Genomic DNA, 27,191 nt, shown 5'->3' with positions numbered 1-27,191 from the left:
GGAAATTAAATTATTCGTATGGTTTTCAATTAATTAATTTTGTGATTATTATAAATATAATAAATAACAAAAATATAACATATGAATTTTCTTAATTCTCATATAGATGTCAAGAAAAATTTTTTGACTAAAATTGAATTATATTATATAAATATTACTTTAGAATAAAATTATGCAGGTGGAAATCAAGCAGAACTATATAGAAATAGAAAAGGGTACAGCTCCGTGTAGTTAGCACTACAACCATAAAATAACCATACTTTTTTTATTGGAATCGTTTGGAAATGATTGGAAACCACTTTTTATCGTTTGGAACTCAAAAATCAAAATTTTATAGAAATTTGAAAAATGTAGTGCTATTTTCACGTTTGCACTACAAATTAAATATTTTTCAATAATTCTTTTTGGAATCGTTTGGAAATTGATTGTAAATGATTGGAAACAACTTTTCGTCGTTTGGAAATAGCAATTTCAGAAGATATTACAATTTCTAAAAAAATCATTCAAGATGCGCAGTAGTTTCTGCGCAAACAATTCTGGCTGCCCGTACAGTCCTGGCGCGAAATTTGAATGTTTATTGTGATTTGATTTGCACAATTAATTAAATAGTAATACTTTTAAGAAAAATTAAGCAACTATAAGCGCAACAGTTAAATAAAACTTTTCGTTTATTAATTTTATTGCATATTTGGTTCCTTTTTACTATATCGAGTAGAATAGTTAAAATTTTATAAATTAAAAATTGAGGGAACTTAATTAACATAGTTATTTGGTGATCATTTGAATACAAAAGGTGTAAGTTTATTATGTTAATATATTTAAAAATTAACAATTATAAAATAATTATGAGTTGCGTATTAATTACTCTTGGACCTGAATTTTCCATCCATTCACTTTAGGGGAAAAATAAATTAAAACATTTAGAATATTTCAATCGAATATTAAGGGACAATTTCATTTCAATTTTATTTTAAGATAATTTATTAATTTTCTATAAATTAAAAATAAAATGGAATATTTTTCAAATATATCCAGGTATGAGTAAATGTAACAAACTTGAGGTTTAATACGTATGTTACATGTGTTACTTACAATGTAGATTTAAAATAGCTAAAAGTTTTTTTTAATATGTGTAGATTCATGTAACATGAATTAACTCCTCAGATTTATATTGAATTTAACTATTCATATTATGACACCCACATTGTCCTAGCTGATATATATCCCAGTGGGCAAATCAATTCATCTGCAATCTGACAAAAATTTTTAATCAATTATTATTTAAACATGATAAAATTTTATACTGTTTCCATTATTTCTATACTTGCAGAATAAAGTAATTTTGTAATAACAAATAATTTCTAATACTACATCTTTTTTTTCGGAATAATCATAGACTTTGTGACAACCTAGCAATTTTAATATACAAATTAATAAAATAATTTTACTTATATTATATACAGATGCCGCGGGAATCAAAAGTATCTCATGAAGATGCTAATGCTGCTATTCTTTTACATGGTACAGAATTAGTTGAATTTTACACCAAAGAAGGAAAGTTGCCACCTCGCAGAACAAATTTTTATGAAAATGTGAGTAAGACTTTAAAAGGTGAATGGAATTTCCATGACATACACAGAAATTTAACAGCAGATCGAAACAAGCTTCGAACCCATGTTTTTGAAAAATTAAACATAGTAAATGTTTTCTTCTGTCGTACTTTTGAAGTAGATTTTGTTTCCATAACTTCTCATAGAAATGGAATAAATGAATTTGAAAGCAAATTTTCTGAACAGTGCACCAAATGTTCCAGGAATGTTCCGCAAGAAGTTCTCTACTTTTTGTATTCTAATAATTACCAAATGATTATGTAAAAGAATAATTCCTAACCATGTTAATTAAGTTCCCTCATTTTTTAATTTATAAAATTTTAACTATTCTACTCGATATAGTAAAAAGGAACCAAATATGCAATAAAATTAATAAACGAAAAGTTTTATTTAACTGTTGCGCTTATAGTTGCTTAATTTTTCTTAAAAGTATTACTATTTAATTAATTGTGCAAATCAAATCACAATAAACATTCAAATTTCGCGCTAGGACTGTACGGGCAGCCAGAATTGAATGCGCAGAAACTACTGCGCATCTTGAATGATTTTTTTAGAAATTGTAATATCTTCTGAAATTGCTATTTCCAAACGACGAAAAGTTGTTTCCAATCATTTCCAATCAATTTCCAAACGATTCCAAAAAGAATTATTGAAAAATATTTAATTTGTAGTGCAAACGTGAAAATAGCACTACATTTTTCAAATTTCTATAAAATTTTGATTTTTGAGTTCCAAACGATAAAAAGTGGTTTCCAATCATTTCCAAACGATTCCAATAAAAAAAGTATGGAAGCTGGAGAATTTGGTGATGGTTTGATTCTTGCAGATGGAGGATATGCATTGAATCCTTATTTGATAACTCCATTACCAAATCCTCAAACCGAAGTTAAACGGTTGTTCAACGAATCTCAAATAAGAACTCTCAACCTTGTTAAACGAGCGTATGGAGTTTGGAAACGTAGATCGTAATAATCGTATTGTAATAATCGTATTATTACAATCATCGTTGCAACAGCAGTTTTGCATAACGTTGTACTTATGAATGGAGAGCCACTGCCAGAAAATGATCCAGCTTTTTATATACGATGGGATATTATTTTTAATGAAGAGCTTCATAACAATGGTCCTCAAGATCCCGACCACGGAAAAACATGTGAAATTCTTCTTCATTATTTTCAAAGGTAAATTTAAAAAAAATTCTTTAATTTTAATCAAAATTAAATAAACCCCATTCTTTTGTTTTTATTATTATTTAAAGTCGTTTTACTTTTTTAATAAAGAATTTAGAATCTGCATTTAAATTTTTGTTTCAGCTTATTGTGAATAACCTTCTTCAGAGCACACACGGAGACGTGAACAGATTACTGTGTTGAAGAAAAAACAAAAAATGTATAAATTTCAAAAAGTATTTATTTTTCGAAGATAACAGAAAATAATAGTCTTTTTTATCTTACTTAAAAACTACATCAGTCTTTCTCTTATATTAGTGTAAAATCACAGTAGTATGAGATAAGTCTTGATAATGATAATAATATTATCTTCATTAAGCGACAATGTTGTCAACATTTAGCGGTAATCAAATTCTTAGATTAATTTTCGTCAATTTCAAAATTTTGAAATGATCCTTCTGCACCTTAAAATAAAAAAATCATTTTTTTCCTTTAATTAAAGGATTACTTTTTGTACACTAGAAAAGAATTGATCGTTCACAACAACAGTGTCAAAAAATATTATGGATATACTTATACTGAAAATTGAAAATAATATGTTATATATGGATTATAACTCATAAACAAAAATTTATTGTAAATGACTGAATAAGGAGAAAAGTAAATTCAGTTGTTTTTCTCTAATTGTTTGCGTAGAAGTGCTATTTCCAATTCCTGCTTTATTACTTGTTGCTGCGGTAATTGTTATTTAATATCAGCTTTTTCTCCAGCTTCTTTTTTCAAAAAATTCAAATAGTCCATTTTAGTTTCAACTGACGCATTAGTGTCAAATGTTCCTTTTTGACAAGGACTTTTACTTTTTACGTTTACGCATTTCTGTGTGCAAGAGATCTTGTTCTTTCCTTTTCAAGCAGGAGATTAAGCTAGTAGAAGCCACATAATCCTCTCCTCATTTTTGTGTAGGCTTTTCATCGGTTTTCGTCTTAAAGAAACCAAAACTTTATCTGTAACTCTTGCGAGTTATTCAGAATATTTCCTGTTTCAAGTAGAACATAGTATCTTCAGTACCTAGTGTGTCAGCATTAGTATTTTCTGTGTTGGCGTTTAGAATTTTACCGTCTTTGCACAGAACAAATTCTTCGAGTTCTTCGTTACTAACAGATCCTGCCAATTGTTCTATATCTGAAATATATAAGTACCTCAAATCAAAGTTAAATTTTTATCAAAAATATTTTATTAATTTATAAAAGTTTTATATATTTAAAAAATTTATTTATTTTTCTAAACATTCTTAAATTATTATTTGTTAATAATGTACGAATTTCATTTACATACCTGATATTGCGTCGCCATCAAAAGGATTTTCAACTGGTGCAATCATAGGTCCTATAACTCCTTTTACTTGTAATAATAAAGCGTCTTCCATAACTTTATTGGCGCTTTCTCCTATTAATAATTTTTAATAAATTTTTTCTCCTTTTGTACACATCAATTTGTAACATTCGCTTACATACATGGTCCTCAAGTTCTGAACGTTCAAATGAATAAATTTTTTTATTATATTTTTTAAGTTTGAATTTTAGTGTAAAATTAATTTACACATTAAAAAAATAATTATTTACTTAATAAATGTTGAATTTATTTTTAATTTCTCATTAAAATACAATAATAATTTTGGAAAATATCAGAACAGAAAATTTTTTGTTCATTTGTACGTTCAAAACATAAGAGACCTTCACTTACCAGTACGATATATTTCTCGTCGCAGTTCACCAAAATGCTTTCGAGTCAGTCGTTTTAAATTATCCCTTAGAACTTTTAATTTTTTCGCAGAACATTTATTAGACGAAACACTTTTTGCATTAAATTCTACGCTCAATTTTTTCCATGCTACATTCTTGGCTTTTGTGGTTAGTGCGTCCGTTTTTAGGGTTCTGTACTCGGTTCGGAACCCTATTAATATCTGTTTTTTTGAAATCGTGTAACCGCCCCCCCCCTAGCGGCCACACGAATTTATCTGGAGGGCTGAAATTTGGTACACATATGTATTTTCGCGTGTAGATTACAGAAAAAATATAACGAACCTGATAGGAATTGATTATCATAGCGTTGTCAAGGAAAAACCATGAATTTTTACGAAAAATGCCTAAAAATGACTATGTACCCCCCCTCTTTAGCAGCCACATCTTGACATAAAGAGCTCAAATTTGGCACACTTACGTATTTTAACGTGAAAATTACAGGAAAAATATAGCGAACTTGATTCGGATCAATTTACATAGCGTTGTCAAGGAAAAATCAAAAATTTCGAAAAAATGATTTATTCTCCCTAGCGCACAGAATATTCAACCCAAACTGTTCATATTTGCTGTAAAACTGTATTTTTGCGTGAAAAATACAGGGAAAAAATGTAAGCGCGATTGGAGTTGATGATCAATTTTTATCAAATTTTTGAAGAAAAATGATAAATTTAAGAAAAAAATGTATTTTTCCGCAAAAAATGAAAAAACTTTATCTAAAGTGATTCAAATTTATATATTTTGACGTATTTTTACGTGTAGATTACAAAAAATATATAGCGAGGATGATTGGAGTTGATTTTTCTTGTGCTGTCAAGAAAAAACTGATAATTTTAGAATAAATCATGAATTTTCTCCCAATAACGGAAAAAATTTTATATAAAGGGCTTCAAATTTACTATTTTTACGTATTTTTATGTGTACATTATAGAAATCTTCTATTATATTAAGTTAACAAATTTCGAAAAACGACACCGACCCCGTGACCTCGACACCGTCCTTGAAAAATCTATTTTCAATTATTTTCAAATGAATCAAAATACTTTGCATATATGCTGTTAGAAAATCTTACAAACTATCTTTATGTAACATCTTTTTTCAATTTTAACCCGAAAAAGGGTTATTTTTCAATTTTAACCCGAAAAAGGTTTTTTTTCAATTTTTTAAGAATTTTTTGATTTTTTCAATTTTTTATTATTATTTTTTATTATTTATTGTTGTTTTTTCAATTTTTAGTTAGTAACCTATAATATTGTGTCTAATTTTAAGTGTCATTAAAATCAAATGTTTTTAACTTAATAATTTTAACATTTCTTAATTTAAAACGAAACATCTTCTATTATATTAAGTTAACAAATTTCGAAAAACGACACCGACCCCGTGACCTCGACACCGTCCTTGAAAAATCTATTTTCAATTATTTTCAAATAAATCAAAATACTTTGCATATATGCTGTTAGAAAATCTTACAAACTATTTTTATGTAACATCTTTTTTCAATTTTAACCCGAAAAAGGGTTATTTTGCAATTTTTTAAGAATTTTTTGATTTTTTCAATTTTTTATTATTATTTTTTATTATTTATTGTTGTTTTATCAATTTTTAGTTAGTAACCTATAATATTGTGTCTAATTTTAGGTGTCATTAAAATCAAATGTTTTTAACTTAATAATTTTAACAGTTCTTAATTTAAAACGAAACATCTTCTATTATATTAAGTTAACAAATTTTGAAAAACGACACCGACCCTGTGACCTCGACACCGTCCTTGAAAAATCTATTTTCAATTATTTTCAAATAAATCAAAATACTTTGCATATATGCTGTTAGAAAATCTTACAAACTATTTTTTTTTATAAGTCCAAAAAAATTAGGGATTTAGAAAAATATTGATTTTTTTATTTTTAATACTTAATTTTCATTTACAATAATGTAAAGTTATAATATGTTTTAACTTATTCATCACATCCATTCTGCAATTTTCGTGAGTTGTTTTATTTCTTATTAATTTTTAAATTAATTTTTTATAATTTAGTTTTATATGAGTGATGTTATTAATAAATTATTATAATTTATTATATTATTTTCTTTATGTTACGCAGCCGTTACTACTCAGCGCAGCCAGTTTACAGTTTTTGTTATTACTTGATTAAATTTTATATATTTTTGTTAATGAGGGAGCATATTTTATATATTTTTTTCTTTTAAATGGTTTTTTAATCCTTTCTATGCGATATGATCAGTATAATAATAATTATAATATTTTTTTATGGCGCTGACGTTACAGTTCAGCGCATCCATTTCCAATTCAATGAATTAATTTATTTATAAAGTAGAGTTAGTAGATTTCTTCGTAGTCGATTTTTTTTAAAACATGTGTTAAATATTATTGTAATATTTCTTGGTAAACAATGTTTCTTACATAAATTTCTTTTTCATTGCCTATCTTTTTTTTATTCCTTTTTCGCTATGTGTAATACTTGAATTTTTATATAATAATACTTTAAGATTATATTTTGAAGTTACTCTTGATAAAGCAACATATAATTGTCACGGACTAAAAACATGTGAAGGAAGGTATATGCCTACTTTTTGGAAAGATTGGCCTTGAGATTTGTTGATTGTTAAAGCAAATCCAAGCCTTATTGGAAATTGCTTTCTTGACATTTGAAATGGTATTTCTTTGTTAGACGGTGACAATGTAATTCGTGGCAAAATTACAATCTCATTTTTCTAATTTCCCGTTATTACTTGTGCATGAATAGAAAATCTACCCATTTTAATAACTTTTAGTCTTGTTCCATTACAAAGACCTCTTTCTAAATTAATATTCCTTAAAAGTATCACAATTGCACCAATCTTTAATATTAATTTGTGAGGAGGAAGTCCATTTGGAGTTAAACTATTTAATACTTCAATTGGTATTAAGTTAGTTATTGTGTCACACTTTTCATCTTCTTCAGATGAATCTATACTTAAATATTCTCTAGGTTCACCTGTCATTCGTTTAACAACATCATTATTTAATTCAAATACATCATTATTCCGGAGAACTAGTAATATATGTAAAATCAAACAAGAATCTCTTTATAACGGTTTACTATAGATAATAAAAATAAAAACCGATATTTTAAAAAGTATTTCGATTTATTACGAATATTTTTCTCAAAAATTTGCAAAATCTACATGTGTTTGTGGGACAATTTACATCAATATAATATAATATAATATAATTTAAGATAAAAAAAATATATTATAATATAATATAATTAATATTGTTGTCATAATTATAATACAAAAATCTAATATTTAACAATTGTCATTTCATCCTTCAATGAAACTGATCAAAATTAAGATAAATTTTATACAATATTAATAAGATATTAATTTAAAACATAAATTATATATATAATATACATAAACTACAATAAGTAAACAACAATAAGTACAATTTTAACCGAGCGTGCGTTAGCGAGCGAGGAATACATCGCTAGTAATTTAATAAACATGATAAGAAGTGGAAACAGTGGACTTTTTGCTTAAGTTTATTTCTTCAGTCGTTATAACTCTAAAATAAAATAGGGGGTTCTTTATGTTCATTTTATAAAAATTTGGGTTCCTCGCGGAGAAAGCAATAAATTTCTTTAACTCAGTTATGTGATTTAAATGATTTAAATTCAATTAAAAGATTAAAACGCAAAATGTAAATACAATAAAAAATATTGCGAGTTGAAATAAAATTATGTTTCTTATATTTTTTTAGTAAAATATTTTTTATGAAATAAAAGCGGACAAGTGCGGGTTACACTCGCACTGAAATCGAGGGTTCCGTACTCGAAGCGAACTTATTTGGTATAAAAACAACTGTTTAAAAAATATGTGTTGTATGTTAAATAATATATGTGATACAAAAAGGAACAATTTTTAAAAAAAAATTTAAGAAAATTGTTCCTCCATTGGTATAAAAACAAAAAAAAATTTAAATATGTGTTGTATTTCAAATAATATAAGTGATACAAAAAGGAACAATTTTGTAAAATTTAAGAAAATTGTTCCTCTTCGTATCACTTATATTATTTGATATACAACACATATTTAAAATTTTTTTTTTGTTTTTATACCAAAGGAGGAACAATTTTCTTAAATTTTTTTTTAAATTGTTCCTTTTTGTATCACATATATTATTTAATATACAACACATATTTTTTAAACATTTGTTTTTATACCAAATAAGTTCACTTCGAGTACGGAACCCTCGATTTCAGTGCGAGTGTAACTCGCACTTGTCCGATTTTTTTACATTCTAAAATATGTTTATATTTTTCAACTAAGGTTGTCAATGTAATTTTTTCAATCTTTGTAAAATTGACGCTTTTTTTCTTCGGATTTTTCTGTCAATAATTATAAGGTTTTATAATATTTCTTTAAAACACATCTTTCTTAAAGTTAGACATTTTTGTATTTTTAGGTTATATTTCCTTATAAATGAAAAATAAATGTAATATACATTTTTACGGGGTACTTACGTCTTTCAACTTTTCAGACATTTTCACAGATCTTTTTAGTTATTAATTTATAAACTTTTTATTTATATACACTTTTTGTAATATAATATCAGAGAAAGCAGTCAATTAACGACGATTCGCTCCGGCAAACAAAACGAAAATAAAGAGACAGAGAAGATGTTTGTTAATAAAATATGTTCAATAGAAATATATGAATTATTTGTAATTGAGTATATGCGTGATTAGGTTAACATCGATAAGAAATGTATCATAAAATTTCGTAGAACAGAATGGAAATTAACAATTTTTAATTGTCGATTAAAAGATAAACATAATTATCTAACCACGACTTTAATCCGGTTGCTGAAATCTGATTAGTTGTTAAGAACTTTCTTGTCCAAAGATCTTCTCCTGTCCCTGTTTATTTTTCGCATTTTTTTGTCGTTAACCATGTTCATGTAACTACTTTCTTTAATCTTATCTTATAACTAATTGTAACTGTAAAAATTTATATTATTGACTTATTTGTAACTGGAGGAAATATAAGCTAAAAATAACAATATTTGTAACTTGAAGAAAGACATTGAAAATAACATTGACAACTCTGAAAAAATATCTAGCGAGAAAAAAACATTGAAAACTCTAAATTAATAAAAATTCTCAAATGATGTTACAATATCTCATTGGCCGAAGCGAAGTAAAACGGGCTTATTTGAAATAATGTAATTTGAATATAATTAGTAACAATATAATTAATAATTATATTGTCGTTAATTAAAAATAATGCTAATATTATCAACGTGGGTGTAGTTCGTTCACTATGGGCTATAGGGGTGCTAGTGAAAATTAAAGAAATATTATCCAATGTTCATAGACAGATGCAAAAACAAAATAAGCTGGTAGAAAGATGTTAGGGGCTATCATTTTTAGAAAATAAAATCGTTTACCTATATAAAAATAAATATTTTTCTAAAGTTATTAACTATTTTTGTTATAAAATTTAATTAAAATACTTAGCAATTTCCAATTATTAATAAAAACTTTTTCGTTTTGAGGTTATATTTCCGTATCAATAACATAAATAATTGCTGTTTAACTTGTTAATTGGTCAAATTTTGTCAATTAAGCTAATCGATGATTACTTTTTTTTAATCATGATTAAAATTATGGTGGAATGCATTCTTATAATTAAGTCACATTAACCAGGAATTATTCTATTAATTACAGTTGGTGAAATCAGCCCTAAATATTGCGTTATTTGTATTAAATAATATACCCTAATAACAAAAGGATGTCCCACGGATATCCGTGGGATATCCACATCAAATGTTGGATATCCAGATATGATCCCAGGGATATCCTGGGATATCCCAGGGATATCCCTGGGACATCCAAACCGCCGGTGATTGGGATATCGTGGGATATCCCTGGGACATCCCAGGGAGATCCCAGGGAGATCCCACGATATCCCAAGGAGATCCCAGGGATATCCCAAGGAGATCCCAGGGATATCCCTCGATATCCCAGGGATATCGCTGGGATGACGCTAGGATATTTCATGAATATTATATTTTGTTTATATTCTATAATATTGAAAATAAAAATTTTTAAAATTATAATATTACTTCAATCAAGTTTTACATCGGGTGGATATTGTAAATATCTGCTGAATATTAAATACGTTTAATAATTGTGTGCAGTATATTGTAACAAATATGCAATATTAAATGTATGTACGTTTCTTATAACCATGTTATAGGAATCTGAAAAATTTATGTTTTGACGTATTACGGTCTCAGGGAAAATTCACTTAAAAAAGACAAGGAACTAAAGCAGTGTTTCAGTGTCGAGGCGACAGGACCAAGGCTTTTTAGAGTTGAAAGAGTCCTGTAAAAACTGTTTCAGTAATAAAGTTCAAGACAATAAAGCAATCAAGAATGTTAAAAAATTAAAAATCAGAATTTTTATTTTGAAAATATACAACCTTGTAGAAAGTAAAGAGGATCATCTTTTTTCTTCGACCATTTTTATTATACAAAAACTTTAAATAAATGCAAAAAACTTTTTAAAACAATATTTTGTTACTGGCCATTATTGATAGTTAAAAATTGTTAAAATATTGATGATTTAATTAATTATCGTTTTTCCTAAATAGAAATGCGTTTATATATATAAATGAATTTATTAATATTTTATAAAAATACGACGCTTTAAGTTTACAAATTAAATAAAATTTTTTAATTTTTGCATTTATTTTTGATAGATTTTGTTCCATAATAAAACTCAAAGATAAAAATTTACACCTCGTCATTTCCTACAAAGTATAATATTTTAAAAATAAAAATTTTTAAAATCAATCCCTTTAATTTTTTGGTCACTTGATTGGCTTGATAACTTGCAATTAAGTGCTTAACCGCATTGACACTCAATTCTACGAATAGTTCAAGGAATTAAATCTTAAACGAATAATTGATTATTGGAATAATAAACTTTTTATTCATAAATTTCAAATTAAATATTTGCATTTCATTTGTATTTATTTTTAAAATCAAATTAATAATCAATTTATTTCAACAAACAATAAAAATAAATTCTCTGTTTAAGTTTGACAATGTCGGCTGAATTACAGTAGTGATACAATAATGTCAAGCTTATTGAAAATAAACTTTTCACCATAAGACAATAATTAACTATTAAATAAACGCAACATCTTCAACTTATTCTTAAAATGTAATTAACAAAAATCGATTGACCTCACACTCGATGATGCAGATTATTTAAGACTATGATGTAAAAACATAATCATGCGAACAAGAACACATTTTTTCGAGGATTAATGACGTCGGTTGTGTTGCAGAGATAAGTGTAACAATATCGAACATGTTGAGAATAAAACGTTAACAGTATAATCTAATCGACATTTATTAAAAAGTATTCGTGTTTTTTTGTAGCAAACAATAGTTAATCTCTCTTTTATTTACACGTATGTGCTTCTTCGCAGATAACAAAGCTAATATTTTTTGTTATAATAAATTAATAATATGAGACTATTCAATTTACATTTCAAGGCAAAGACAAATTAATCTTTAAGCGAAACTGTACATTTTTTTGTTTGCATCGAGAATTCTGAGAAATAGGTCGACAATGAATACAGGATCATAAAATTTATTTCTAGTACAAATGGCTTGCCATTAAAAATGCCCAGAAGAAATTTATTCAATTTATGTTATTTATTCTCAATATGTTTATTCTAGGCAAGGGCTTACGACGATTATTGAATGAGAAAATTTATTTCCGATATGATTGACTTGTCATTAAGAATTAACAGAAGGTTAATTAATTAAATACTAATAAATTTAATTTATCGCAAACATAATTCAGTCTCTTTCTTAAATAAAATCAATCGATGTGCAACAATGAAGACACTATATATTCATTTTTCTTTGTCGGGATGATTAGATATTTTCGTTTTACTTCCTTCAGCGGCCACATTTGTAAATTGGACAAGTCTTTTACTATAAATTCATTTACTACAGAGGATTTACATGGTTTCGTATAAAAATCGCCAACAGTTTTAAACTTTTGTCCAATTACAACTATTTCTTTGGAATCCGCAGAATGTGCAATATTGGAGATTAATATAATGTCTTTGTTGTTGAGACCGAAACAAGTGTCACCTAGTTTTGAAACATCCAATGTTAATCCTTCAATTGTTAATTTTTTATACTGAGGGGTACAACATCCATCGAGCAAAGGACCGTCGCAATGTTGAGAACAATCGTTAATTATAATTCCCTCCTTCGGTGCCTTTGTCAGTTTCGTACAATTTTTTTTAAATTCCGAATATCTTCTCACAAGCTGCTGTAGGGGTTTGTCACCTTTCCTCATCCATTTTTTAAGGTACTGCATAAAATTCTCAAATTCAAACGCGCTGCAATTGTCAAGTGAACCTCGCCTTTTGGCAACATCTGCTAAATGCAATAACCCATGCATGTTGTGAGATACACTAAAACTTCCGTATAAAATAGTAAGGGACCTAACGAAGTGTGACAATAAGTCATCCGCATAATTCGAGTATCTTTTTTTCTTTGCCAAATTTTTACTACACAAAATTCTGATAGCAACGTGAAGTGAATTAAAATGTACATACAATTTATAGGGTAAAATTTCTTTCAAAAGCACGCTGCCTGTGTATAAAAGGAATTGCCTGAATTCTGTTGCTTTCCAAAACTTTATTACTTTTATAGAACGAGGTTTCCTAGCGAATTCTGTCGGAATATACTTTGCTATTCTGAGTAAACGTAACGAGAGTTTGCTTATTTGCCATTTTCGTAAGCGACATTTTGAACGTACAATTACCCAAAAGTACATTAATCTTTTCATGCAACCAAGACACACGAGATGCATATAATCTAGTGGAATATCGTTAACGAGATCGAAATTTGGAATGCGGCGCAAACAACAATGTCCCGATTGGTGTTTTTTATGTAATTGATTTCGGATGTCTGCATCAGTTCGTTTTTTATGGAATCTGCCTGTGTGAGGAAAACATACTCTATGTTTACTCCACTTTCCTCTGATGATACATTTGGTGCAACTGTGATAACCGGTGTGTCCTTTGACATTTAAAATGAATGATTTAGCCGGTGCATCACAAATAATGCAATCGATTTCGCAGTCGAGAATTTTTTCTTTGAAGTTAAAACCATCAATACATAAATCTTCTACTTCTGACAGAAAATCTTCAAGAAATTCCTCTTCATATGTAGGTTTCTCATGTCCGAAATAAACACCAATTATAAAAATGTCTGGAAATGGTCCAATAGAAGCTAAAATTGGCCAGAATTGTGCTGTTGAAGATTTAGCTAATGGAACACCATCAATTCCTATTTTTATTTTAATATTTGATAACGGATAATTCTCATATTTAGTGAGTATCTCTTCAATTGCACTTTTTATACCAAAATGATAATAGATTCCTGGTCGAACTGTTTTTATAACTGTCTTATTTCTAGGGGTTTTAAGTAATGTTCTTGGATCTTTAGGAATTTCTTCTTGGAAACATGTGTGTTCATTCAATTTATGTAATAAAGGTTTAAGTTGAGAATGTGTTATATTATAATCTGCAGCCCAGGTTGCTAAAAAAGTTTTCAAATTTTCAGAGTCTTTATCCATTTCATAGTTTTCATTTTCATAATAAATGTTGTCCAAATCAATTCTCAGATCATCTTGGACATTCAAGTCATCTTGATTGACGTTTGACGAGTTTTCACAAAAAACTGGTTCAGAGGTTGTGGATTCATTGACAATTTCAATTTCATTATGAACTGATTGACTGGTTGAACTGGTCGACTGATTTGAATTACTTATTACTACGTTCAACAAGTTATGTGTCGTATTATCTACTTCGGCTGTATTTGGCAAAGTAACATGTAAGAAAGAATGCTGTAGCATATCTTGGGAAACCCGATGTCGCAGTTGACGTTCAGACAAATCCATTAATCGTTTTCTCTTCATTGTTTAAATTTTACCTGAAAATAATTTTTCTATGTAAATAAAAATAAATAAATTGACAACACAACACAATACAAATTGTCGAATAGCGTTAATGATTATCCGACTGAAAATAAAACAGTTTAAATACGACTGACTTTTTCAATATCTGTGTCGTATCTCTTTTGCTAAATTGCTTAATTATTATATTTTTTGTAATATTTTAAAAATTGATGAATTATTTTCGTTCGAATAACAAATGGAGTTCAATTAAAGAGGATTCACCATGACATATAATGCAGATTGATTAAACATTTATCTTTGATTTTAAAAATCTTATATAGGGTAAATGTAATAGTTGGACATTTGCAAGTACAATCTTATATTAGGTGTTTTTACTCTTAAAATTACAAAAAGTTACAATTTCTTCAAGTAAAAGTGAGTTGAGTGTAATTGTCCTGATTCTCGTGGACGGTACTTTACACAAAGATTTAATATTCTTCATTTTTGTCATATCTTAGTTACATTTTCTGCAGCTCGGTTTTTGAGAGCAACAAATCTCACTTAAACATAATACTTAAAAAAGGGATTGCAAATTTGAAATTAGAAAAAATTTTAAATAAATGTTCTAATGTTTTGAAGTTATAAAATTAGTTAATTTTTATTTTTGCAAAAAAATATATGAAGGATACAAAATTACTTAATTTAATTCATCATAAGCATTGTAAAGAGAAAAATTTAAATTAAAAATAGGGTTCTAAAAATCCGTGTCTCCCAGCTAATGAATGTATAGAAAATAGAGGTGTGCAAAAAGCCCGAAACCCGACCCGAAAATTTCGGGCTTTTTCATTATCGGGTCGGGTCGGGTTTGGTTAATTCGGGCTCGGGTCGGGTTCGGGTTGGGCTTTTTCAAAAACCCGAATGTTGTCGCGTACCCGAATGCATTCGGATTTTTAACATTTTTTATTGTTTAAAAATTAATTTAATTTATTATTAAAAAATATTTGAGATTTCGAGTACTGGAATGCTACACAAACTTTCTTGATACATCCAGTGCTCGAAATTTTTGAAAAAATCAAAATTTTTGAGAAATCGAGTTCTTTCAATAACCCGAAAAAATTCGGGTAGCCCTAATTTTTCGGGCTGCCCGACACTTTCGGGTTACCCGAGCCCGACCCGACCCGAAAAAATGTCAGCCCGACCCGACCCGAGTTTTCGGGCTTTTTGCACACCTCTAATAGAAAAGAATACAAAACTACACAAAAGAAAAAAGTTCAATTAATTCATGGTGGATAATTAGATTGTATAATAAGCTTATTAGCAGTTTATGGTATTACCAAAATTTATCTCTTATGGTATTTCCATCACCAAAACTTTACCATATGATGATTATAAGATTACGCATACAAATTAGTCGCTTTTAATATATAAAAATAAAAAAATCAATTATAAAATTAGTTTTTATAACACCTTGCGTCAAAAACTCGACTAAAGCGCAGTTTACGCACTGGTGTTTAAAAGGAGGGGAAATCGTACTTCTACGCACAGTGGCTCCTTCCACAACAGCACTTCAGTCGAGTTTTTGACGCAAAATGTTATATAAAAAATTATTTGTGTGGCATGGGCGCAAATAACAATTTTGTCACAGTGAATCTCTTCAAAGAACTAAATTCTTCCTAATACTAATGTATAGCTATACTGTTAGTTTTGTTGTAAGGCGTCATTTGAGAAAAGCATCTTGTTGATTTAATTTATATTACAAAAAATGCAATTCATGTCTTTATTTGTTAACTTTAAATTTGATTGTCAAAAATTGATGCGGTATTCGTAAAAGTGCTAATTATTAATTACATTTAAAAGCTCAAGAACTATTTGAAATTTTGAAGAAACCTTTCTTTTGTTATACATGTTTAATTTCAGCTTGAATCAGCAAGATATTTCCCTCAAATGAAAAAAATAGGATTTCAGTGATTAGATTAAAAAGGAATAATTTGAGGATAGTTGACCAAACAAACCTTTAACTTTGTCTCATAATATATTCGAACCCAGAATGATGTGGAAGCAGTCAGAGCTCTTGCTCATAATGTAGTTATGAAATTATCTATTTGTATTTTTTGTGCAGGAAACCATGACGTTATTAAATCTGTCAGTTTTGAACACTTTTTGAATTAATCACTTTGACATTTATGTATGTACTTTTAATCTGCATTTGAAAATTATAATACAATCAAGTATAGTCGTGTGTAACAACGCTTTCCCTAAATAAAGGCATTAATTTTCAGTGGTTTGCTTATTTTAAATAACTCCTAAGTGACTCATCGTGATTGATAAGTGACATTCATAAATAGTAACTCATGTCCCACTTGTGCAGGAGTCAATTATGAACCACGATGAGTCATTCAGGAGTAGAAATAATTTACTTGAGAATCATTGCATATTATAAGAATGCAAAAACCCTCTGATTTACCTATTTTCGATATGATTTTTAAAATGAACCAATTGAAAATCGAAATTTTGTCCACATTCAACAAATTATATATAAAAAAAAGTAAAACATCAAATTAGTGAGTATTCGAAGTAAAACCTTATTATTTTAAGCCAAGATAATAGATGAAAAAGATGGTATTGATCTGTGGCCTAAATGGATAGTTTTATTTGATACATCAAGAATTCATTACGCATTTCGATGTTGAATTCAACATCCTCATCAGAACATAATTTCAGCAAAAACTAATTTTTTTCATGACATTAAGATGTCAGAGGTACATTCGATGTTATACAGTTTTAATATACATACCAATGGAAATAAAACATATTAAAGACGACGGTTTTTAATGTTTTATTTCCTTGCTTGGTATGTATTAAAACTGTATAATATCGAATGTATTTGACATCTTAGTGTCATGAAAAAAATTAGTTTTTGCAGAAACTATGTTCTGATGAGGATGTTGAATTCAACATCGAAATGCGTCATGAATTCTTGATGTATTAAATACCAATCTTTTTCACCATCTATTTTCATATCAAATGAGGGAAGGCATCGTTACACACAACTGTAAGTCAAAATAATGCACTTTAATGTCACAGTATAAAATCAATCTTTTTTTGCAAAAAAAAAAACAAGAAACACAATTTTAAAGTCTTATAGAAATTAATCAATTTAAATATTATTGGCATCGTCATTTTCGTCTTCGTCAAATTCGTTATTGTCGTCTTCGTCAACGGCATTTCCATCATCGTCAATTTCGTCATCGCCATTTTCGAAATTGGTTTCAGCATTTCTTTGGGGTTCGGCAATTTCTCCCTCAACAATTTCTAAATCATCATTCTCATTTTCAAATAGATAATCATCATCATTGCTTGGGTTCCAGTCAAGCTTTTTGTTTTCAGTGTTCAAACGTTGTGGTGCATGACGCAACCAATCCTTAATTTTTGCAATGATCGAATTCTCCGTCCAATTTTTATTTTTCTGTAGAGACTCTAAAAAATAATTATGTACCTTGCAGACTTTAATTTAAACATTCTAATAACATCTCTAACTTTCGAAGAACTCGTTAAAAACAAGCTTAAGTAAAATTTAAATTTTTCTACAGGGCTTGTCCAATAAGCTACGAAATGACCAGATTTGATAAGTAGTATATTATTTACCGCCAACTAAATACTGAGTACTTATTCTAGAACTTGTTGAATGATTCAGTAAAATGAAAAAAAGACTTAATTTATCCGGTTGAAAATATTCTTATTTTGTCCTCTTGCGAGAGCTACAAATTATACCCTCCCAGAAATCATAGGGTTGTTTCGATTACAACCTCGAGTTCCACCTTAAATATATTTATAGAAGACTCCTTAATGGCAGGTAAAACGACGCGTTATTGATCAACACAAAACAAACAAATAAATGCAATTATGTCATCGAAACAGAGATGGGTTTTAATATCTAATATATATATATATATGATTCCACGCCAAACTTACATATCATCAAAATTGAAATTTTTAAATTGGCTCAAATTTTTATACTCGATTTTTTGAAATTATCAAAATTGAGTATTCTCTCATGCAAACCTCAGATTATTTTGGTACTACACATTCCTATGTATTTTTATGCGCTGATTATGAAAATCATAGTCACAATGGCAGATCTCATAAAAATACATTTTTTATGTATTATGGTTTTTTGCCAAAAACTAATAATAATGTATAAATTTGTTTTTTAATGGTGATTTAAACATTTTTGGCATTTTATAAGAAAATGAATAAGTTTTAACAAATTTAGCTGTAGCACAGAAATTATTCTATTTTAAAACTATTTGACAAGGAAAAATATTATTTTAACTTGACACTTACTTGAATTAAAATTTTTTATCTAATTATGAAACAAAGTTGTGAAAGTAGCGTTTATATGTATGAGTATGTATTTAATTTATTAATATAGATTACTTAAAAATATTAATTAAAATAAATATATTATTTTGAGAAAGCATATTGTACGCTTGGTTCAGTTGTTATTTTATTGTATTGTATTTTGAGATAACATTTTTTTGAATTTAAGAATAGTTAAGAATAATATTGTTTAGCATTAATTTTCGAGTTAACTTCGTATTAAATTTGTTTTTAAGATACAATTATATTGAACTGACATTTGAAAAAACATTTTCCTGACGACAGGTGTCGACACATAGAAAAGTTATTTGACATAAAACAAAGTTAAAGTAATTATTAGATATATTTCTAATTGCAAATACAACTTAAAATATAGATTAAATACACATATATTTAAACAAAATGTTTCGTTAGTAAAAAAATCCAACTTTTAAAAAATATTAATATTTTCCAAACATAAAGAAGAAAAAAATTTGTAATTGGATGTAGTCTAATCCAATGATCTTTTCAAAATACTTCCATAATATTGGATCCATCATTTTGAATTTTTGAATTCTTACTGTAGGTTCGTAATCAAAGACCCCAAAATCCCCTAGTACCTCACCATATATAAAGATTTAACGTTTCAAAAAGATAATAATATTTTGATCGGTAAAAACTCATTTTTATCAGGTTTAAAGATTCAATGATTTAATGTAATTTGAAGACCACACACGAACTTTAAATGCAATTTTTACTGGTCTTGTGCTAAAATGTAGGATAAAGGGTATATTTCGATAGAAGATATAAATATACCATTATAGATGTAGACTAGTACTGTCATTTGAGAACCCAACCTTAAATAGGCGCCACAAATATTCTCCACTTAAATTAAGTGGGAAATATTCTTAAAATAAGCATAATCTTATTTTAAGAATATTTTCTACTTAATTTAAGTGGAGAAATCAGAAAATCAAGATTAAGTTCAATTTCTTATTATATAAGCTTGTTTTAAGAATGTCTTTTAAAGTTAGAGATTGATTAAGTTAATTATTACTAGCGATGTATCCTCGCTTGCTAACGCTCACTTGTGTGAATTATTTTTATATAAAATAAATAAACAAATTTTAATTAATAGATAAGAAATTCAATGAATCTCTAATTTTTAATGAATCATAATTTTAATCGAATGTTAATATAATGTAATAAATAATACGTATACAATGTTAAACTAGGGGTGTAACCAAAAAAAAGTTTCGGGGGGGGGGTAAACCCCAAACCCCTCCCTGAATACGCGCCTGAATTAAACTATTATTATAATCGACTAATTTCCTTTACACTGTTAGAAATCGCTCTCCAACTTTACACCATAAAGATTGAAATAATATGTTCTCAATCTCGAAATGTCTAAACGACAATTGGATAATTGGACTGGTTACTCAATCATCCAATGTATTATGTCCAATCATCCGCATCATGTTTAGGGGCTTAAAAGTGGAAAAACAACTTTAAAGTGGCAGAAATTTTAATTTGTACATAAGTTTGATTATATAAAATTTTTTCTTCTTTTTTGAATTTTGGTTTTTATCTTAAATTTAGTGCATTCTTTGTTTTCTTTTCAAATAGATTTTAAGCTTATAATTATATACGGCAAATTGTTTTTATATTTTTTACTTTGCGATAGGCTTTTTAACCTTAGGAACATTATTTAAAAATAAATAAATAAAATAAAAATAATATTTCACAAAAATTTTGTTTTTCTCAATATACAGATATTTTCATAATTTGATTTTCTATATAATATTTATCAATAAATATCCTTTTGCTTAAAGTTTCTGCCACGTCTTTGATAAAAATACGCGTCCAATTCTCTTAATTTTTTGGGAAAACTAATTAAAGTTATGAGATGTATTGAAGATCGGTCTTTTTCTAGCGGCCCCGACCGGGTTCCTTGTTTCAAGCGGCTTTGAGGCTTCCCAGCCAGGGCCCAGCCACAATATCTGAGCAGGTTTAATTGAGAAACAGTAAAATTACAAATAAATTGTTTCGATTGTCTATCTGAGTTTTTCTCACTTCTGCACATCTTTAGGTTTTAATCAATACGTAGTATGTTGTTCAACTATAATTTTCAATCATATTTAAAATACTATCTAAAATTTTGTTGCTTTTTTATTTCATCTGAAAATCACACTTGGTCAACAGGAATGGAAATTTGAAATTGAGCAAAGGCAGAATTGTAAGGAGTTATAAAGATAAAGTTTCTAATTTTTGTAATTGTCAAAAATATTCAAAAATTTTAAACTCACCCATCATCAACTTGGTAATTTCCAAATCACAGAACTTGTATTTTCCATGATATCCAATCCAACTAAAATCAGTTGCGACTTTGTTACAAAACACTTTTTGTAACATGCAATAAACAGCTTCTTTAACACTTTTCCCTCCAATTTTGTTAAGGAAAAGAAGCTGAAAATTTTATATATTCAAAATATATTATATTTTCACTTTATCTATGTTTTTACTAACATAATAAATCAGAGGCGTAGCCAGAAAAAAATTTCGGTGGGGGTTTTATAACTATAACTCAGAAAATTTTTTCAGAAAAAAAGAGGGGTTAAAGAAAATGTAAGATTTCGGGGAGGGTTTAAACCCTGTACCCCCACCCTGGCTAAGCCCCTGTAATAAATTCAATAATAATCAAATTAATTAATTTGAGAAAATATTGTGTTAATAAGAACTAAATAAAGTTAAAATACTTAATTTTCAGTTAATAAAATAACTAGGTGCTAGCTTCAGCACAATAAGAATGCAGAAATGTTTTAAAACTTTTTCTTTTTTCTTTGCATATGTTAAAAAATCTCTTAAAATAAATATTATTGTCAAAAAAAAAAATTTTTTTTGAACCCCAAATCCCAACATCGCAAAATCAACATTAGAATTAGGTATTACTCTATTCATTCGGCAATAATGCATGTAAATATATGGAAATTAATCCTTGGAGAACATTTATTTTTTAAAGCATATCGCAAGTGAAGACGTAGAGCAGGTGGCCCTACAAATTTTTCCAATCATTTTGGCGCTAATTTTTAAAATTAAATTCACAAGCAAAAAATCATAATTGACAGAAAATTAGAAAAAAATTTGACTTAAAAATTTTTAATGAAAAGGGAATTTGTCGGAAATTAATAAAAAATAATTTACAGAAAACTTGAAAGTATATTGTCAGAAAATTAGAAACAAAGAAAGCAGAATTAAGAAAAGGCAGCATAGCAAAGGAGACGGTCCTTTACGGCCGGCGACTGCTCTACAAATTCGACAAAATTTTAAAGAGAGAATTAGCAGGAAATTTTGGAAGAGAATTCGTCGAAAATTTAAAAGAAATTGTCAGGAAGTTTGGAAGTAAATTGTCAGAAAATTGGAAAAAGGAAAGAAAGATATCAGAATCAAGAAAAGGCAAAGCAGCAAAGGAGACGGCCGCTTGAAAATAAATGTTATTTTGGAAGAAAAGTCATTGTATTATATTAATATTACACATTTAAAGTGACACAAAATTGGTTAGGTCAGATTTAGTCCTTTACCAAGAATCTGTCAAATTTGTGCCACAACGTTAACCTTTCTCGAATTTTTTAAAAATAAATCGACATCTTTGTTACATTTTTTAACATAGACAATTTTTATGAAAGAAAACTGCTCCTTTTTCATGTAATGAATACAAAATTTTGAAAGTAGACAGTCGAAATTATTATTTTATAACCGACAGAATAGCTCAGTTGGTTGGGGATTTTTTCCTACAGGTGAGCTTATTCTGAGCGGAAGGTTTGACGTCTAGGTGCTATGGTATGAATTTTTTATTATAATCCGATGCATACCGCCGAAACTAGACTGTCGATAAACCGTTTGTACTCTGGAGGGTTTTTCACTACAGTTTTTTCCTAACTGTCCACTGGCAAGAATACCCAATGGGTGGCCAGGGAAATGCGAAGTACACCTATATCTTCGAAAAAAGTCGCACTGTAGGCGCAGTAGGTTAACTTTAAGAAAATTTGTAGAATGGTTATATGCCCAATAGGGCAGGAGTATAAACACGAGAAAAAAAATGAAAAATGAAAAAATTATTTTATAAGGTTGTTGAAATTGCCCTCACTTTTTCCGAATATTTAAAATTAACAATTTTTATTAATCTTTGACAATGGATTTTTTTAAGAGTGTCGGAATTACCCCGATTTTTACATAAACATCGAAAAATTTAACTAATAATATTTGAACTTTAACATAAAAATATTTTGAAAACACTTACGACATCCCGGCGAAATTCTGCTGTCGTGAGATTATTTTCGAAATTTTCCAGTTCTTGTAAGTCCTGAATTGGGAAAATTGCTTTGATATTATTCATTTCATTTGGATTTGATGTTACCGTTCCATTAACACCATTTTCTTGTAGTACATTTTTTGTTTCGTTTATATCACTTTTCAAATCATCAATTCTTTCATTTATAGATGAAAGTAGGAATTTCAACTGAGTTAATGATTGCATCACAGCCTTACGAAACTGAAAATCTGTAATAAGTAATGTAATTTATTTACTTATTTATCTTAAAGGCGAGCTTAAAGACTAAAATTTAGTATCTTCGGATTCAAACCAAAAAATTTTTATGATAGATTTTTTATTTTAAATCTTTGTCTACAAGAATGTATGTTATTTTTTTATATCAACTTGTAATAGACAAAAATTTAAAGGATATAAAGTGTTATTATTTTATGCTTGACAATTTATTAATTATTGGGAATCGTTGATGATAAACGTTGTAGACGATCTCGGGTTCCAAAAACAACAAAAAATTTTCAAGCAAAATTATGTTTTTATGCTTTAGAAAAAAGTTCCTATCTTTATTTATGAGATGACATTTAAATCATCTTCTGAGCAGAATATTTTTTTTTAATTTATACAAAAACAATATTGAAACTATAATTTACAGAAATAAATTCAAAAACGTATTTAAAATCATTGCAATAAGTTAATTACCTTCATTATTTTGGTTTGTTGGAGTATTATTTTGAAGATCAGCAACTGGTTTTCTTTGCAATGATACGTTGTCAGAAGCATATATATTTCGTACAATTGGACATTGTTTTGGTCGCGAAGAAAAATTAAATCCTTTAGCACGTTGATTTAACGCCGGTACAACTTGTGCAGTGTGTTTGGGAACCCTCAAATTTGGTCTATTCAGTGAACTCAGCTCTTCAGTTGCATTTTTTTGTACCAAAACTTTTTGTGGATTGGCAGACGTACCATATGGCTTTCTTGTAGGATCAATTGTCAATGAAGTATCTTTATTCATATCTGAATGAACAGGACTTGCGATGACAGGACTTGTGCTAACAGGATCTGTGATAACAGAATTTTTCGTAATAGAATTTTCCACAGCCGGATCTGGATTTGTTGTCACAGAATTTTTCGCTACAAAATTTGTCGGTTTCAACGATGGATTTCCATAATTTCCTTTCTTTTGATGATGGTAAGGTAATGAAACCCTTTCAACTCTCGAAACAAATGGAATTTTTGATCTTGGTAACTTTAATTTAGGAAATGGTGGTAAATTTTCCTTTTTACGTTCGTCGATAGGAGTAACTTTAAAATTCATTTGCATGTTGCTGTTTGGAACTTTATTTCCTCCATTTGAATCATATTGAAAATCACTGTCAGAATGTCTTTTTAATTTTTTAAATTTTCGGTTCGACTTGGCGTCGGGGTCTGTACTAACATCTGAACCTTTTTCATATAACTTTAATTTTTCCATAGCTCTTTGAAAAGTATCTGCAAATTAAAAATTGTTAGCCAAAAATGTGTTACATAAAAAAAAATACTCTGATGTAAGTACGAAATAAGCAAGTAAAAATTATCTCAATTCTTGAAACAATATGTGAAATTTAAGTGAGCGAATAAAAGTGTATTACTAGATTAAATTTTCTATTTACATATCATTAAATTTGGATGTAGTTTTACACTTTCATTGAAATTTCCAGGTGTGGAATTTCAAACCAGAAAATTTCCCAGGTGTGGAGTACTTCTTCACTCCACACTATCTCCGTCGGCCCTGGATGAAACTTTGTATTTTTCCCTGACTCAAATAAAAAGATTTGAAGAGGTTTTTACTTATAAAAAAATTTTACAGAAATTTTTTCAAGTCAGTATTTGAATTAAAATTTGCGAAAAGCAGAATTTCCATTGCACTTCCTGAATTTTTCAATTTTCCAGTACTTTTGATAAAATTCCCTGACTTTTTCCCCTGATTTCCCTCACCTGTGTCAACTCTGACACTATATAAAATACATTGTCTAGCAGCAATTCACGTGTAAGGCATTAATAGATCTTACTTTACATGTAAAAAAAACCATTCACACCAAGTTTTTTTCAACAGATTGCGATAATAATAATTTTAGTAAATTCAACAGAGAGTTAAATCATCTAAGTAGGTCCCATTCTGAAAGTTTCTTTCTTAAATTTTTAGCATAATAAAATAAAAAATTTCAAAATTTTTTTGGATGTATTGCAATATTCTTCATTATGTATCAAGCTTTGATCCAATTGATATTATCTGCGAGTTTCAGGCGAATCGGTTAAGAATTATTGACTCCAGGTGTGAGCAAGAATCGAAAAATAGTTTATTTTTGTTTTTTGAGCATAATTTTTATAATTTCTTAAAAACCTTAAAGTTTTTGTGACAGAAGTTATTCTTTTGACATTTTTTACTTGGCAAAAAAAATTGAACGAAATCAGTAAAGAATTTTTCGAGATATGCAATTTTGGTCGAAAATAGATTCGCGGCTTTCTTTTATGTTTCTTTTCTTTGTTTTATGTTTCCTTTATGTTTTTTAAAAATTTAATGTGAATTAATATTTCTATTCTTTAATTTAAAAATGAAGAAATTAATTAATATATATTAATTAATTAATTAAATTTATTAAATTTTATTTTTTTTTATTTATTTTTTTTATTATTTATTATCAATAAATTTAATGGATTAAATTAATTAAAATTTATTAATTAATATTATAGTCATCAATTTTACTTGTATAACTTTTATTTCATTTCATAAATTGTTTCGATAATTGAGATAATTTTTATCAGACACGACTTTTTGCATCGAAAATTTTTTCGTTGGGCTTTTAAAAATAATACAAAAATTTGACTTTTATATTATACTGCTATTACTCAATAATTTTTGTGACATTTATCGCCTACACATCAATTGCTTTCTATTTTCAAACAAATTTTATGTCTCTTAATTTTTCTAAAGATATAAAAAGAGTAATATTTAAAACATCTAACTTTCATACCGCCTTTTTATTTTTTTATTAATTTTATCCAGATAAAGAATTATTTTCTAATCGTTTTATATTTGTTCCCTACTGACATATTTATACCAAATAAATTCTCTGACTTAGAAATAACGTCAGTGTTCAATGTAATGACGAAATTAGTATGTATTTATTGTATACTGATTAGAAAAAAAATTTCATGTTTCATTATAATTAAACCAGTATTTAGATTCTTACTGAGAAAAAAAAATAAATTAATCATATTTAAAAGTCGCTAAACACCTTGTATTAAAATTAAATTGTCTTCTCAAAATAGGTTAATTAATTTGTTTGAAAGAAAACAATAGTTTCTCCATATAAAAAAGTCGAATAAAAAAATTATTAAATTTATATGTAGATGAACGGTTTTAAAAGTATGAATTATGTATATATCAAAATTGATTTACTGTAAAGTAAAATATTTATTAACAAAATTAAAGAATTATAAATTATAAAGTTATAAAAAAAGATTTTAGTAAATATTGTAATACTTTTTCTCACCAATATTAAAAAAAAAAGAACTCAAATTTTTCGAATAGCATTTCTTTATTTTATTTTTTTTGTTTATTTCACTTTTTTAATTTTGCGTTTAGAAAAAAAAGTTTACGGGTTGTTGAAATAAAATCTTTCTAAGCCGACAACACTGCGCGAGAAATAAATTTTTCAGAGCTTTTTAAAAATGAGCAAAACGATTTTTTTTCCATTATCTTTAAAATGTGATTTACATTACAAAAAAAAATTGAAAAATTTACTTACCTGCAGATGCAATTTCTTCTTCTAACTCGATTTCAATCCAATTTGACTCTGGTTCTTTTTCCGATTCAACGATTTTGTAAAAATAAGCCATACTCTTAAATGTTGGCCAAAATACAGTATTATTTTCACTAACCCAGT

The 27,191-nt window shown here is 27.7% G+C and overlaps 2 protein-coding genes across 3 annotated transcripts in view; one reads left to right on the top strand and one right to left on the bottom strand.

Annotated features, from left to right (window-relative positions):
* Positions 1 to 27,191, top strand: part of LOC127279870 (uncharacterized) — a 574,826-nt gene that overhangs the window by 528,691 nt on the left and 18,944 nt on the right. The window lies entirely within an intron of this gene.
* Positions 11,683 to 23,410, bottom strand: LOC127279860 (uncharacterized). 2 transcript variants are annotated; one of them, XM_051302499.1, is made up of 3 exons: positions 23,236 to 23,410; positions 21,245 to 21,404; positions 11,683 to 14,614 (listed from the first exon to the last, which is right to left on the bottom strand). In XM_051302499.1, exon 3 carries the CDS (start codon positions 14,598 to 14,600, stop codon positions 12,483 to 12,485), a length of 2,118 nt encoding a protein of 705 aa, XP_051158456.1. In that variant the 5' UTR covers positions 14,601 to 14,614; positions 21,245 to 21,404; positions 23,236 to 23,410; the 3' UTR covers positions 11,683 to 12,482. The 2 variants fall into 2 exon arrangements, with proteins under 2 accessions (XP_051158456.1, XP_051158455.1); XM_051302498.1 differs by lacking the exon at positions 21,245 to 21,404.

This window comes from Leptopilina boulardi, unplaced genomic scaffold, assembly GCF_019393585.1.
Source record: "Leptopilina boulardi isolate dan_hultmark-lab unplaced genomic scaffold, ZJU_Lbou_2.1 LbouV2_224, whole genome shotgun sequence".
Lineage (NCBI taxonomy): Eukaryota > Metazoa > Arthropoda > Insecta > Hymenoptera > Figitidae > Leptopilina > Leptopilina boulardi.
Note: the sequence above shows the minus strand (reverse complement) of the source record. Positions and strands in the feature narration are given on the sequence as shown.